Raw genomic sequence first — 17,590 nt, 5'->3', positions numbered from 1 at the left:
GCTCGAAGACAATTGTCGGAAATACAGTAAAACATAAGTCCCAAAAGGAAACTCGAGGACGAAAGGCCGAAATAAAGCCGAATATTGAACGAATCATTACGAGATTTGTATATAAAAATCCTTTTCCATCATAAAAAAAAACATTAAAAAAGAATTTACTTTGACCGTTGGTTTTGTAACAACAAAGTTCAGCTTTCAAGCTGGCCTGTCCAATCACCTGACCTAAATCCCACCGAGAACTTGTGGCACGTTGTGAAGATAGCTCAGAGGGGTAAAAGTGTCATTAATAAAGAAGCCTTCTGGTTGTATGTATTTTTCGTTGAATCGTTCACCATTCGGACGTTGAACTTGAACAATACCTCCAGTGTCGATCACTGTCCACCCGACGTGTTCTTGGGCAAATTTTAGTCTGACTGCGATGTTCTTCTTTCGTAGAAGTGGTTTCTTTCCTGGCTTACAATGTTTTAAGCCAAAATCCAAAAATCTCCGATGTATAGTCCTAGCAGAATCCCAGATGACCCAGATTGGTTCACAGCAGCGGAAATTTGGGCCGATGATGAAACGGCTCGGCCTCACAATATCCATAATTTTTTTATCTTGACTTTGGTTGGTTTTTCGTGGTCTGACATGTCACTGACTCCATATTTCTGAATTAATCGTGAAATGGTGTTGGGCTTTAACTCCAAACGTTTCCACTTGCGTAACACCTCTTTTATAAAAATCTAATATCTTGTAACCAACAAATTTGCCTTTGCCCATTTTAATGATGTCATTAACATATTCAGATGCATAAGTGAAGGTTTAAAACCTTATTTTGTTCAACCATAAAATTTAAATTTCATACAATTCTTGGTATGCTATACAGAATGGGTAAAATACCTAATCATTATAGTATACAATATGTCTATTATATTTTAGAACATTAATAATATTATGGCCAATACTATATAATGAAATGAAAATTATATTAAAATTTATTGTATATTTTTGACGACTGTATAAAGCGAGTTGTGTGTAAAAATAATTCTTTTTTATTGTTTCATTATAAACAATTATTCTTTAAAATAGAGTTATAAATAAAAAAATGTTTATAACAGTGCATCCATCTTGAATAGACCACATTGTATATTAAGCACCACGAAATTGAAGACAAGGATTCCTTGATTAAAATTAGCAAGAATAAGAAACAAACGAACAAGCTCTAACAGTGATAATCCGCACTGAATCGTTTGTTTTGATGAACTGATAAAATAATTGGACAAAACAAGGCTTAAATTAACTGTATTAAAAGTTGGATAATAAGAAAGTAACTAAATAGTAAGATAACAGTAACAAATTTATTTCAGTAGAAATGTAAAATAATTTTATTGAAAAAAATCTTCTGGGCTAGTGTATTGTTGCCGACATATCCATCCAATAAATGTCGCCAGATTAAATCTTACACAACACCTCAAAAACCCCACCATGATTTATCTTCTATTCAGCCTTCAGTTTAGCACCTGTCCAGTCTCACACCCTCTGAAAGAACTCTTTCGAAATTAATAAAAATTAATGTCGTCCGTGACACGAGCTGGATGTTTCGAAAGCTTATTAATCTTTGTGTTACTTCTCCCCGATTTCATTATATTGTCCGCATTACATCCATCTCGGTCTGTCGACTAATTGAGTGTCAATATCAGCTGGTCGTTCAACATCCGAGCCAATATCCAACGATAAATCCCATTGAAACCTAACCTTCGGAACTCGTCAAACGTATGTGAAATTTCTTATCTATTCCACACTATTTGGATACCGCTTAATAAATGTGAGCCATTGTTTTGGTCTGGAGTGTCCTAATAAATTTGATGGAGACAAAGCGACGATAAATTTCATGATTAACCCGGCGCCTTAAAATATTGTTTCATTTGCTGAAAGGAAACCAAATTACGAGATGCCGAAGATATTCCGGTCCGTCGTGCCGCGCACTTTGCAGATTAATGTGGCCTCGCTAAAAATGTCTACGCCGGTGAAATGCTATAGCGGGAATTTTGACAATTAACTCATTACTTATCAAAAGGTGCATTTATAAATCCTTTTCCAACTCTATTAAGTGTATACGTAATGTATCTGTGAGTAATATGACGTTTCAGGCAATAATGTTCAGAACACTGGCTCAAAATTACACTCAGGGACGCCTAAACTACAAATGTGCTAATACCCGTTTGAGGACGCGCATTCTCTTTATGTCCAATACTATATCAGACTTTGTGAGATTCCCTCGCTTGGCACAAATAATCGATCTTAATCAATAGTCGGTATTCTTTGTGCTATTTTGTCATATGTAGCCAACTAAATGAATTCCTTTTGTTTTTCATGTGCAAGTGGGTGGCGGTTATTCAGGTTCAGCAATCTTAACTATAGGCTTTATTATCCACTCACTTCTGAACTAAAAGTTTCTTTCATTGTCTATTAGCATCTAAATTTAGTAAAAGAATTGTACAGTCTTCAATAAGAGTTTCCGGAAATTCTAACTCTATCTCGCTCAGCTATAAAGAACTGCATTTATGCATACCTCGGTTAATAGAAGAAATTACATTTACAAGTAGAAGAAATCGGGAGTACCTCCATAAACAGCCATATTACAAAAAGTAAGTACGGCAAATGGTATGAATCATGTGTGCTTTTGTCAAAGAAAGATCCTGATCAGTTTGAGTGTCCTGGTTAAGAATTTTAAATTAACTTGCTACGTTTATATGATTCCTAATATCTGCTACTAAATATTTTAGTTGTTGCTGGTAGGCCTGGTATAGTATAATAAGGCTTACAGACAAGGTTTTCAAATATGTTTAAATCTGTTTTCACTTCTTAATTTTTTTATTTTTTACATTCTTTGTCCATATTTTATAAAATATAATTTAATAATGATTATCAATAAAAACCTTATATATCAATTTTTTATTAAGATAATACAGCATAAAAAATATTTACTTTTTATGTTTTACTATTTCCAATGAGTTTTGTTAATTATTTTTAATTAATTATTAGAATGTAACATTCTAGACAACAAATATCAAATTTAGTGAGAAATGATATATTAAATATTAGAAGCTATCTTTTGTAATTATTGTACAATATACAATACAATTCCTTTCATCAGTAGGAATTCATACAAATATTATAGTTGCAAAGTATACTCAGGTCTTCTTCAATTATGAAATTAATGAACATTTGTATTTTTGTACAAATAATAAATATTTATATATTTAAACTTTTAATATTTAAAAATATATATTATATTATATTTTAAATAAAATTAATCAACTCTTGCTTTTTGTGGCCCTTTTTTTGCAGGTCTAATATATCATTTTTATGAGCTAAAATTAATAAAATATTTCGAGTACATTTTGTAGAAAAATCATACGTTGAATTTAGTATCCTCCAAAATGAGTTCTATCAAATTTCATAAAAAATATGCTATAAACGAATTCATAGTAAACTAAATAAATTATGGAATAAAATGCGAAACATATTTGAGAATATCAGATACTAATATAACGCATTAGTTTTTAGTTTAGTACTTGCTAAGATATTACAATTAATGAAATAATGAACTCAGATTAACAGACAAAATTGAAGTTGTGGGTTTTGTTGACACGGAAAATTAATTAAATGTAAGAACTGAAGAGTGAAGTTGCTAACTGAAATAATTACTTCATCAGGAGTTAATTTACTAGAAAATTATAATTTAACATAAATGTATGATACTGTATAATTACATAAATATATTTACAAAAATATTTATAGGATCATATTTATTTTATTAATTCTATTATATTTTTGATTATCATAAACTTACGTTCAACACTTAATGGTTATTAAATTATGAATTAGAATAGTTCCACTTTAATTCTACTTGATTGTATATATAAGTAGACATCTTTTAATTAATTTTTATGGAATACGATAAAAAAGAAAAAAATACACATTTAAAAAAGTCAACACAATGTGTATTTAGTTTATAATTGTCGAAATTTGTTCGAATGATTATGCCTAGACGTAAATTAACTCCTGGTGGGAAGGATAAAACAATTGCAGTAGAATCTGGGGTCAATCAGATCGAAATCGATCGAAGTGTTATTTCTCACTTATGTATCTCGATTTTATCCAGCTGGCTCTACTTCAGAGAGATCGAGGAGTCGTAGACTAAGGAAAACTACCGCAAAGGAAGATCGATATTTGCGTTTGAAACCCAGTGGGGACCCTACAGCGTTCTCCTCGCAACTGGGTGGTCAGCGAGAAAACGTTACAGGAGCAAGTATCGCTCCAGTTACGGTACGGAGACGCTTGGCAAATGCAGGTTTTCATTCGTGGAGAACATTGCCATGCTTGAAATTTGACCCACGACCCAACAATGATTGGAATGGATATGATCTCATTTTAATTTTATAAAAGATTAGAAATCTGATTTTTTACAAATGAAAGCAGAAGGCTGTACATGATCGTCGAGTTCGTGTTTGTTCTAGAAGAGGAACAGTTCAAGAATTTTACCTGTTTCAAGGGGCTCCATTATGGTATGGGGAGGAATTTGTTATAATGGTTGTACAGAATTGTACATATGTCAAGATACGATGACCACATGGGATATTGTTAATGGAAGAATGCCAAATTTGTTATGGGTAAGATTTCCTTTTTGTTGACGATAATGGGATATGCTATAACGTCTTTTGCCCAATCAACCCCATCCTAATAATCTTTGAGCATCGAGCCATATTTTCGTTGTATATATATATATATATATATATATATATATATATATATACACTTACTTTTAATTAAAAAATTCTAAAGGGTAAAATAACAAAAAGTCAATTATAATATGAATTTTAGATACTTTTTTCAATATCCAAAATTTTTTTTTACTTTTGATTATTAATATTATATAGTGATTATATTTTTTAAACAGTGATAATCACTATATAATATTAACAACAGCAATAAATATATAAGCATATTGTTAATATTATAATACTCTTTTTATATTCATTTTAAATCGGCAGTACAAAAATAAATTTAAATCAAAATAGCTCTCAAACTGTATTTTTGTGCATATAATCAATGGTCAATTTAACAACTTGTTAAATAAAATGAACCGATTGTCGATATTTTTATTAAAAAATAAAATTCGGTTATTATTTTCTGCCATTTTATTTTTATAAAACCACAGAAAACAATTTTGTGGATGATTATGCGGCATTTCCTCATCTTACCATCCAAATGTCAAACGATCAAAGCTAAAATTATAATTCCATTTCTTGGAAACGTCTTTTAATACATAAATTAGGCTTAGGTTGCACGGCGTTTTTAATTAAAATCCGTCGATCAGTTTCATTTTCGATATTAATGGCCTTAAATACCGATTCGTACAATGCCATCGCACTCGAACTGAAAAAATTCGATTCATTGTCCGTTTCACTGTAACAAAAACCATCCGACAAAAAGAAAAAATAATAAAAAAAAAAAAACAAGCCAACCAAAACATTTTCAATATCGGCGACGTTACCGTCATCTGACAAATTGCGGACGAAAGGAACAGGATCAGGCTCTATTATATTTCCAACGACGGAACATTAGATCGAACGAAACAAATACATTTTGGATTTCGTTCGTGGCCCAAATGGGATTTAGGGGATTCCTTTTACATCAGTTCGCGTCCTTTTAAAATGAAATTACATTGCGCGCGCGTGTGTGTGTGTGGCGAAGAAGTGTGTTTTTTAATAAATAGGCGTAAATTTAATTAAATTGCTGGGGTCTTTTTTTAGATCAGATGCTGTGGCTGTGAATGTGATTAACCGGTTCATCAGAATATTGCTGTTAAAATACTTTCTTATATTTTTTAATTAATTTAATGGTGTCATTTAATTTTTAATGTTTCCCTTTCCATATTATTAAATTACTCTATTAGGGTAATTCAATTTATTATTTAGTTCAAGAAATATTTTTTTATCGATCAAATAAGCTTCGGTGCTCATTTGAACTATCGTTACACAAATGGGTAATTTCAGACTAGTCAATGCAATGCAGTTCAGTTTATTGACAAGATCTGTTTTGTTTACTTTAATTTGATATATCCGGCTTTAATCCACAAGTGCTAATATCAAACGTTTCGTACTGCTTTTATGAATTTTGCGTTAACTGATCAGGAGTAGCCATTATTTAGATGAAAAAATATATATTTTTTATGTTTTTATTCTTTACAATAGAACATAACTTAATATTTAAACAAGCAATATCAATTTTATATTAAATTTCAATGAATATTTTGTACGCAAGTTCTCCAATCACTTAAATGTGCCTTTAAACGTTTCATAAATAAATTTTGAATATTTCTAATATTCGCGCATGCGCGTTAAGATCGATCTGTTGTTTCTTTGGTAGGGGAGCGGAGGCGTGCCTCTAGCCAACTCAGGATATCAACATATATGAAGTTCCCGATTGTTTAATTTCAAAAACTATTTGATTGTGTCTTTGACATAATGTTTTTATTAAAGAACTTAACTGTCTAATTCCTATTTTAAATACTAATAATAATAATACTCAAATACGGGATAAAAAAGTCGCGGATTTACTAAACTGATCGCAAAAAGTTAAGCATATTGTCTTTAAAATTAAATAATTATTTATTAAAAATTACAATTATAATAGTAGAATTGTAATATAAGAAATTAATATCAATAAGAAATTAAACCAAAGGCAACTTAAAAATTATTTTACAAAATAAATAAGAAATATTAAAAAATGATTTTTTAAAAAAATCAAGTAATTCCGCCTCCGTTTCCTATTACAACTTGTACACTACGTGGCATACTTCCATATCAGGTTATCCAGATGAATTTGATACAAAGCGTCCCATAATTCTGGAAGAAATTGTTCTAATTCTCTGGAAGTATGAGCACGGATCTGGTGTGCAATTAACGATCTTCCAAACATAGTCTGGTAAGGGTATACGCTCCATTTGGGCATTTTCTAAGTGGTTGAGCGTTGTCGTCTAAAAATCGAAAATTTGGTTGCATATTCAACCAGTTCCGTTCTACCTTCTAGAAAAATATCCCATACCATTATGGACTCACCTAGGTATGCGTGAGATTTCTGCACATAACCTAGATTTATTCTTTGACTTGGAGCTTTCCAATCTCTGAGTTTCTATCACTAAATACTATAAATCTTCACATCACAGTATTCCACTCTTCATGGCACAATTTTCTTACCTGACACCAAGGTAATCTCGCTACAGGAGGAGTAGAGGGTCTCCTGTAACGGAGTCTTGCATCATTTAACTCTTTTAAAACTGTCCTTGAGCTTATTTGACATCCAGTAACCAAAATCAGTTCTTGTCTGAGAAGTGTCCACTTTCTCTTCCGCTCGTGCTCCTCTGATTAATAATCTCTCTTTCCTATCAGATGTAACTCTTGGTCGACCTTCTCTAGGCCGATCTCGCAGTTGCCCAGTCTCTAGTAACCTTTAATGAAGTCTGCACACTACGGATTGTGATGTCTGAATGATATTTCTGCATGATTTTAAAAAAGTAGAAAATTATTTTTAATTCTTGAACAGACTCAAAATCAAACTTAATATTTAAATATCGACTGAAATCCATGATGCGACTTCATTGTTTTTTGTCTAAGGTTCTGTTGTTTTCATTTGTACGTTTTTATTCACAAATAATCAACGTGTACAAGGCGTATAAAAATGTGTGGTTAAATTTATATTTTGGTTGAAATATGTTAATATGCTTAACATTTTTCGATCAGTTTGTATATTGGTACGATAAATTTGATTGGCCAATGGGAAATACAGTAATGTATAAATTATTTTTTGTTTTTTATTTTCAAAGGGTAGTGAAGTTATTTGGTATAAAAGGGTTTTTGTGATTTGAAAATCTTGCGGATTAAATTTTCAACGACAAAAGCACTGATCATTCTAATTGTATGTTGTTAATTATGTATAAATAAAAATAAAATATTATAAATTCTAAACCTCTCCACAACTGCTGCTGATCAGCATCAAAATATTGACATGTTTTGCTCCGGATTAATTAAACAATTAAAATACGAAAGGTTATTGCGTTCCTAAAGCATATATACTTACGGACATTTCGGATGAAGGGTGGTCGATAAATATCATTTCACTTTCCTCCCCATCCAGCAACACAGAGACCTGTCGTTCGCCGAACTCATCGTCTGTGAAGCGAGAGAAAACAATTGAGACACTGCATTGTCATCGTTAAACTCTCACCTAAACTGGCGTCATAGGTATTCATGTACTCCGATGTCATGAACTGAGAAACAAGGGCGGTCTTTCCAACACCCGCGTCGCCTAACATCACCACCCTATATTTCGGTACTTCCATCTCCTCGGGGGATCCGAGGGGCGTCGAATCAACTGTGTGATATCCAGATCCGCAGCAGGAACCCTCGAAGGGAGACCGTTCACCTGACACGTTACTGGCTCTGGAAAGTAACAATGTAAAATTTTAATTTACGAAAATAAAAAATATTACATTTTTAAACCTGATTAATGACACAATTTTTTTCCATTAAATTTTTACACACCGAAAAAAATGTATATAATACTGACCCTTTTTTCGGGAATTAATTTAATAAGCCTGGTATATGTATATCCCACTCATCACGTAGTTTTCACGCCCAAACGAACTGATTTTTAATTAACCCAACATCCGACATCCCACGACGATAAATAATGTATGGAGAGCGCTTAATGTAAAAGCTTTGTATACCTCCGAGCCCAATTACGTATTTAAGTCATCCAACTCTGACCTCGGCCAGTCAAAATAAATGAGTTCTGTGAGTGGCAGAGCTTCAACAAGTTGCCGCCGCCGCTGCCGGTACATTTTTCTTTCGGCACGGCCCCCCTAATACGTTCATCACTTGCAAACCGGTTTTAATCTTCGACACGGATTTCCTGGCATATAATTATACAGGAAATAAAATTTCTGCCCTTTTTATTTTCCGAGGGGTGAGTTAAATGCTGGTTTACACGGATTTTTTACACTGAAATATTTATGAATAAAATGAAAAAATATATATTCAAAACATTTAAGAGTGTTTGGGCAAGTCCGATGTTAAAATGTTTTAATGAATTTTCTTTCCGACGCGTGGAATTATTATGCTTTTATAAATGATCAAAAATCCGAGTAATCAACAGAAAATATTTATGTATTTCAAATTGGTTGATTTTATTTTGTATTTCAAGATCAGATAAGTGATACTTAAGTGTCCAGTTCTTTTTTGTTATTTACCACAAACCAGAATTTTATATCCCTAACAGTTAATGAAATATGTATCTTTTGTATATTTTTCCTTGACAAACAGTAAAAGCTTTCTACTGACACTTTTTTAGGTAAAATAGAAAGTAAAAAAATATTTTCTTAAAATTTCGAGATAATTTTACATATATTAAATTACTTATAGTTAAGATATAGTGATATAAAATATTGTTCCCAGAGAGGTAAGTTTCGAGATAATTGATGTCTATTAATCATAGAGGACATAACTGATAATTTATTTTATTTATGTTTTTAAAAAACAAATTCATTAAAGTCACTTGAAATTAATTAAAAAAAATAATAAAAAGGCAGAGAAGTAGCATATATTATATTGAAATTCAGAAGAGTTTTTTGTGGTAACTTATATAATATAAAATGTCCATAAAATTCATATAAAAATGCGTATTGGGGTAATAAAGGTTTAAAAAATTTGAACTCGTTCAAGGTTTTTTCTTTGTCAGAATCAACTACATTGAGACAAACTATACAAATTGTATATACAATGTGACCGATATAAGTGGAATTATACCTCAAATTTTGGACTACAGAATCATTAAAATAAAATAAAGAATATAAATTTAATTAAATTTAATTAAAATAAAATAAAGAATATAAAAAAGTTTCAAAGGGTTTTCTGTGCACAACGAACCACACTCTATATATTTTCTAAAAAATACGTTGTCAATTTAAATTCAAAGAATGTTTTTCGATGCTTTTAAGAATACTACAGTTTTAGTAATTCAGTTTGTTTTAAGCAAAACCAAGGTAAATAAGTACAAAGCGTAAGAGAAGCTCAATAAAATTCAGAAAAATGGAATCATCCCTTGCCATTTAAAATATGATTCTACTCAAAACTAATGATGATGAAATTTATATAAATATTGATACAAATTATAAAAATAATTAATTATATTACATAAATTATTATTTGGTCAATATGTATTTTTAACAAATATATAAAACAAATTGTTTTAAAGAATTTAATAAAATTTTAAAAATAAGAAATCTATGGAATATTTAATCATTTAAACATCTTATCAACATTTTGTATTTTTTTACTTACGTATGAACAACAATCGCAGCGTCGAAGTGTTCATTTAACTAATTTTAATTACTAAAAGAAAATTAATAAATTAAAGAACATCAGAAAAACATACATAGAAACAGTGTTAAATAAATAAATAAACTGCCGTTGCCGTTTTGTATATAAACTAGATACTAAGTAATAGTTCAAATATTATCAAAGCTGATAAAAAACATCATTTTATTAATATTAATAGAAAATAATAATAATAAATAAAAGACATGACACCAATAAAAAATAATAAGATTGTAAAAATATTAGGGAGGTGAATACACCCCCATAATTAGTTATAATTTGATTTTAATGTTCTAAGTATATCACAATTTTTTCTTTACTTTACATCAAGTTTAGTAAAAACAAGACTTTTTTATTAATATTAATACATATAATAATAATAATAATAATAATAATAATAATAATAATAATAATAATAATAATAATAATAATAATTTTAAAAATATTTCAAGACTTTGTGGTTTACATTGATTAATAAACCATTTATTAATAATTTTTTATTTTTTAAAACTTTAAAAAAAAATGAACAACAATCGTATATGTGGAAATATTACTTATATATAACTTATATGTTTTAAATACAGTGTTATTGATTTGAGGTGGATTCACCTTCATAACTTTTTTATTTATAATTCGTTAATGTTTCAAGTACATGATAATTTTTTTTGCTTATCACTTATCAGCAAGTTTTATGGACAAGAAATAATTCTGTAAATATATAAATAAATAAATTGTTGTTACAAATATGAACTAGTTACTTCTCAATTGTTATCAAATTAATAAAAACATTTTTATAAATATTAATATTAATAATACTAATAAACTAATAATTTCTTTTTGTATTAATTAATATAGTTAATTTATTAAATTAAAACCAGTTAAACAGTCGTATAACACATATAAGAGTGAATCATAATATTATGTATCAAAATATTAATTTAACCAATTTTAATTGATGCAAGAAAATAATAATAAAATAAATTAATAAGCAGCAATAAAACGTATATGTTTTTTATAAATACAGTTGCTTATTTGAGATTTGGATACACCCTATAACTTTTTTATTTATAATTCTAACACAAAATGTAATCAATAAAAAATACCACTTTTTTTCTTATCGCCTTAAATAATTATATAAATAAATATATAAATATAAAATGATACTCTAGTCACATTTAAACTCGTTTGACCCTCGATATTCGACACCAGATGCACTCTTGCTTATGCAGTTAGGACATGAGTTATTTTTCAATAGAGGAACTCCTTAGAACTTAAGTAATTATACTCTGGTTGGAAAAGCACTTGAATAGAGTTATGGACAAGTTCATGTTCATGTCTAATTGATTGAGTCCTGAAATAATTTGGTAGTTTGAAATAGTATTTGTTATTCTATTTTTTTATTTAACATTTTGGAATATTGTGGCATAGGATTAGAAACAATACAAATTTTGCAGTGATGTTTTCATATTATATGTAATTTAACTAATTGGTATGACATGTAACACTCATAATGTATAATTAGAATTTTCTATCAGAAATTAAAAAACCGAAATTTACGCTTCTTGTTTTATTGTCGTTTCCGGCTTTATTGTGGCGCAAAATTCACGAGTAAAAGGAAAACTGACTGTAACCATAAACCCATTGTTCGGATTAATGAAGAAACCAAATTAAATACGGAATATCGTTGTTCCATATTGTTTAAAAATCAATTCTGCTCCCGACGTTTTGTCGGATCCGGCTTCCCCCTGAAATGGAAACTCTTGTCGGAAAAACAGCGTGTAAGGGGGTGGGGAGAAACTTGCCGAACGTTGACCTCGCAACTCCTACAGAAAATGTACACAAAGCGAAATCGTAATTTTTCATTTTAATTGCCGCGAACGAATAAATAAAATAAGTAGGAAGTCGACGCGCAACGAGCCGCCGCGAATTTATTGTCGGGCGTGAAACGCTGGTGACACCGTGACGATGGAATAGGATGGAAGTCGGGGTCGGCCGGTATTTTCCAATGAAAACGTGCTAGAAAATCCCCGAGACAGTCATAATAAAGTATCCATTAGCCGGGGTTTATTAATGAAGTGCATTGTAATTTAACTTAGGTTTATTCGAACTGGAATTTCTTGCTTGTTTGTCTCGGAATCAAATGGATAATTATAATTTTCTGTGCGGCTTTTCCGGTAGATTCGCGTTTATTTTGTAACACAACAAATGAAGAGATCTAGTTAAATGGCGTTGGCTGAAATGAAAATTTCATGCTGAACCGTAATGTTCTTATCTTATTTTCCCAGATTTCCACTCGTAATTACGACACGATATTCAAGCGAAACGCCGAAGGTGATTTAATTTATATTGACATAATTTACACTAGCATATTCAAATTTTACTTAATAATAGTTAATTAGTCATATGTGTTCTCTGCCAAATTGAAATTATACGGTTGATCATATGTTGTTACAGATTGCCACTTATAATACCATTGTAAACCTATTACAATGCATTTTTTTCTAGTGTGACTAATTCGACACAAATAATTTTAATACGCATTCATAATTCATAATTATAAAAATTTGGAATTAAAACTAAAATATTCTAGATAACGGAAAAACCTTCCATAACTTTTTTATTTATTATTCGATCTTAATGAATAATAATTCAAAATGTAGACGGCATAAAATTCTGAGCGCACTATATTTTTATGCAAAGATCTATTAAAATATTTTATTTGGTTATTGAATTTCGTTTTCTTCAAAATATTCACTTTTATTCATTTCCAATATATTTACTCTAGTAGAACTAATTAGTTGTCAAAATAATTTTAATACGTATTTAATAGTTTCAAGATTAATTTAATTTAATATATATTAATTATTAATTAATTATTATAATTAAGTTTTATTAATGTTTAAAGATATTTTTTATAGATATTAATATAAATTTTAAAAAAAATCATTGTACTTGTATTATTTATTTAGTATTTATCAAAAATATTCAAAACCAGAATTTTGAAAAATTTAAGATTTTTGGATACCTTATGAAATATTTTTAACCAATAACCAACTAATTTGACTTTGATCTTTTTAACTATGTGTTTTAAATTAGTATGAAATATAAACAATTATAATATAATTTAATTAACAAAAATAACTTTTTTTATTTATAATTCGATATTAATGAATAAAAATTCAAAATGTGTACGATAAAAAATTCTGAGCATACCATATTTTTTTATGTAACCCCAACAGACATCTATTATATATATATATATATATATATATATATATATATATTATAGGGGTTGATATCTATGAATCTGAATTTAACATTCGTATTATAAATATTGCAAATAGTGCAATTTTATTAACATTAAATTAATGAAAAAATGATTTATTTTATTGCATGTATCATTTTTTTATTTAGCATTTTTTAAAAATAAATAATTAAATGAATTTTTGAAAGATAGGTTTTTGTTTAAGAAGTTTTGTAAGAATATGTTATGAAATATTTTATTATTTTGGATATTTTGAACAGAAATATATACATACGTTATTATAAATAAAGTGTCATCCATTTAAGATGGGAACACCTCTCTTCGACTAACAATTATTATAATATTTTTAAGGTCAAAATATGAATAAACTATTGATAGCAGGTTATTGCATTCTGCTGCTATCAAAATGGATATATGGGTGTACACTAATTTTTATAAAAAATATTGCATATTAATAAATCACTTCCAAATAATTTATTCTTTCTGATAAAGTCAACTACGTAATAAATGTCAAAGATATTCCATATAGTGAATTAACTCATTACTTCTTACAATTAATTTAATTATTAACTTTACTAAGACGAAATACAATATTATCTATTAAACTGTGTTTAATAATGAAACTACTCTTATATAATTATATAATGTTAAAGATATTTTAACGAGAATTAAATTGAATGTAAATATCAATAACGTAAAAGACTGTGTATTTTTACGTATTATTTCACGATAGTTACTTGAAAATATAATTTTATCAGAAAATTATTTTTTTACAGACTTATGAAATACGGAAAAAAATAGAGAAAAGGGAATATGGCGTGACATTTATGTTGAAATGGATACAAAGAATTTTTATTAATATTTGAAGGCTTCTACTGATTAATATAAAATAATAAAATAATTCATTGTTTACCTGATTTTTTAAATAAATAAAAAATAAACACAAGGAATTTTTGAAAATTTTCAATAATTTTTTTAAATGATTTATTAAATTGCAAAAACGAGTAATTTATAAAATATTTATTATACATTGTTATTGTATGCTTTTCAATTAACCAAAAAAAAAAAAAAAAAATACAGAAAAACCAATTTATTTTGCAATCGCTCAATTGCTGACTGGCACGTTTCGAAGTAATTTATATCACGGACGTACTTGAAATAGTTAGTTCGCAAAAAAATGGAATTTAATTATGAAGAAAAAGACATACACACGAGTACCCTATTACGTTTGAATTATTACCTAAAATTTCCAATGGTAAAAACATGTACATTCGGAATAAACGGGAGAGAGTAAATATTGGCATTAACAATGTAATTAATCCTGCATGAATCGATAATTTCAACGCGCTTAGAAATTACATTATCTGGTCGTTTGCACCGAGTACATGCATGGGCGGATCGGACTCGCATTTTCCTGGCTAATTAATCACGTCGTTTCTTTTGCGACGCTTGTCAGACACACTCAGCCGGGACTGTCTGCTTTTAAAATGCAGTACGTAGGCTTCCCCTTACGAATGTGTAGAAAGTGGTTTTTAAAAAATGAGAAAGGGATATAAATTTTAGATGCGAGAAATTTAAATATTCACTTGTTTTCAAAGGGATTCAGGCCATTTTCGGTAGTTGTTTAAAACTTATTTGTTAATTATTAAACTAATTAAGATACGGCCAAAAGTTTAGGGATATTAAACTTTTATTAATTAAAAATTAATAAATTAATTAATTTAATTATATATGATTATACAGTGGTAGCCAGCACAAAATTTAAAATCTAACATGTCAAAAAAGAATTTAATTAAAATTTTGTCCCCACAATATAAAAAATATATTTCAATATTCTAGGTTTCTTTTATTTTTTTTTTTTTTTTGTTACTTATGAACTTCGGAGATATTACTTAAAACATAAAGATTAGTCTGATTTGGTTGAGCTGAAGGAATAGCACACTCATTTCATTTACGTTTTATGTACGTATTTTAATAATACTCTTAATAGTTCGCATTTATTCTTAGTAGGCTTTATATTTTATTAAATATAAATAAATTTAATTTCAATGAGAAGGAAAATAATAATTAACATGAAACATTAAGGTCTAAATAATGCAGATATCGCTAAAAATTAAAAAATTTACAATAAGAATATGTTATAACAAGAAAAACAACTCCTTTTATTGACAGACAAATTTGAAAAATCAGTAAACTGCTTCTCCTCTAGGTACATAAAAATTGAATTAATTGACTCTTGCTTGCAAGGATACATTTCAGTAAAGAAACCATTGGTATCAAAAAAGAATATTCGAACAAGACTAAAAGTTTGCACAAAAATATATAAATTATCCGTCAAAATTTTGGTGGAGGGTACTTTGAAGTGATGAATCCATGTTCAGTAGAGCAAGATCGGATGGTAGAAAATACATTCATCGTCCTCCTAATAAAAGTTTGTATACCAGATACGCTATGAAAGTTTTGAAACACGGTGGAGAAAAAGTTTTGGTTTGCAGTTATTTTCCTTCGCATGGTATAAGACCATTACAAAAAATTATTAGTAAAATGGACCGTTTCATATATATAGACATTATGAGTGACGTAATGGAACCATTTGCCAACGATAATTTACCAATTACATTGATTTTTATATATGATAATGATTCAAAGTATGCATCTAAAGTTGTTGAAAGTTGGTTAAAGGATAAAAATGTTGAGATTTTTGATTGGCCAGCATAAAGTCCGTATCTAAATTCAATTATAAACTTATGGAATGACATGTAATCTCGATTAAAACACCAACAACATCAAATTTAGATGAATTGTGGTTATTAATTGAAGAGTCACGAAGTTTAATTTCACGACCATTGCCGATTCAATGAAATAGAATCTTTGTATCACACAGTTTTTAAATGGTTATAACGATTAAAAAATTCTAAGCTATTAAAAAACATCTGAAAACTTGCTTTAAATAAAATAGAAATGAAATTTTTCTTGTTAAACACGAATAGGAATAAATTTCTAAAAATGCCAAGTCAAGTCAAGTAACTGTTAAAGCCACTTTATTCATTCAGTCACATTTATTTTATGTTTAAAAGGGTACTGAACATTTATTGTTTCTTAAATTGATTTTGAAAATATACTTTTACACAATGTTCTGAATTAATATGATATAGAGCAAAAATTAAGTAAATAATGTACCTGATAATTAATATAGTAGGTATTTGCAATAGGAATGCATGCAAGTCTGTTGAACAGCGATGGAATTGTGTTTCAATATTGAGCACACAAAATTAATATCAAATAGATTACTGAGCTAGCCTACACATCTAATATTGTAGTAATCAACTTAGGCTTCTCTTTATCAAACTCAATTCGGCTGGTATGTTAATATTAAATGAATGCTATGGAGTAATTAACATTTTCAACTGATATGTTCTAACTCGATTAGGTTTTTAATTAAAGCCCACCGAAAAGCTTTATTCAATTCGAAGTGAATTTAATAGATTATAGAGCACATCATAAAACTGAAATCAATTGAAAATACATGTGTCAGTACAAAACATTTTATGTGGGATTTCCAATGTATTTTTCTCCGTATGAGATTAAACTTGTCTGAGCTTACGGCACTACGGTTTTTGTCGTGCCCGTTTAATATATAGCCATATTTCAGTTTTATTTTGTAATTCAGTCTGCTTTAAGTGAAAAAAATCACCTGGGCAAAAAATGCTCATATTTTGCTATAGCGTTAAGGTGGTGAATATGAATATCGGAGAAAAAAATTTAAACCCAGATGCTGCGCCCGTTTTACCGCAGTACACAAATATAAAAGAAACGTTTTATTAATTTAAAATATGCGTTATACAGAGTTGTCTCATGGGTTTCGGTTTTCTGAAAAAGATTTTAATCAAAAATTAAGGATTTA

At 28.8% G+C, this 17,590-nt stretch overlaps 1 protein-coding gene across 1 annotated transcript in view; it reads right to left on the bottom strand.

The window, feature by feature from the left end:
* LOC109605187 (uncharacterized) overlaps nt 1–17,590 on the bottom strand; it is a 92,518-nt gene that overhangs the window by 9,417 nt on the left and 65,511 nt on the right. Inside the window, exons 4-5 of the mRNA XM_020021757.2 lie at nt 8,272–8,486; nt 8,125–8,216 (exon numbers count right to left, since the gene is read on the bottom strand). Coding sequence (XP_019877316.1) covers nt 8,125–8,216; nt 8,272–8,486 — 307 coding nt within the window. The remainder of the gene's footprint in view (nt 1–8,124; nt 8,217–8,271; nt 8,487–17,590) is intronic.

Source organism: Aethina tumida, chromosome 1 (assembly GCF_024364675.1).
Source record: "Aethina tumida isolate Nest 87 chromosome 1, icAetTumi1.1, whole genome shotgun sequence".
NCBI lineage: Eukaryota > Metazoa > Arthropoda > Insecta > Coleoptera > Nitidulidae > Aethina > Aethina tumida.
Note: the sequence above shows the minus strand (reverse complement) of the source record. Positions and strands in the feature narration are given on the sequence as shown.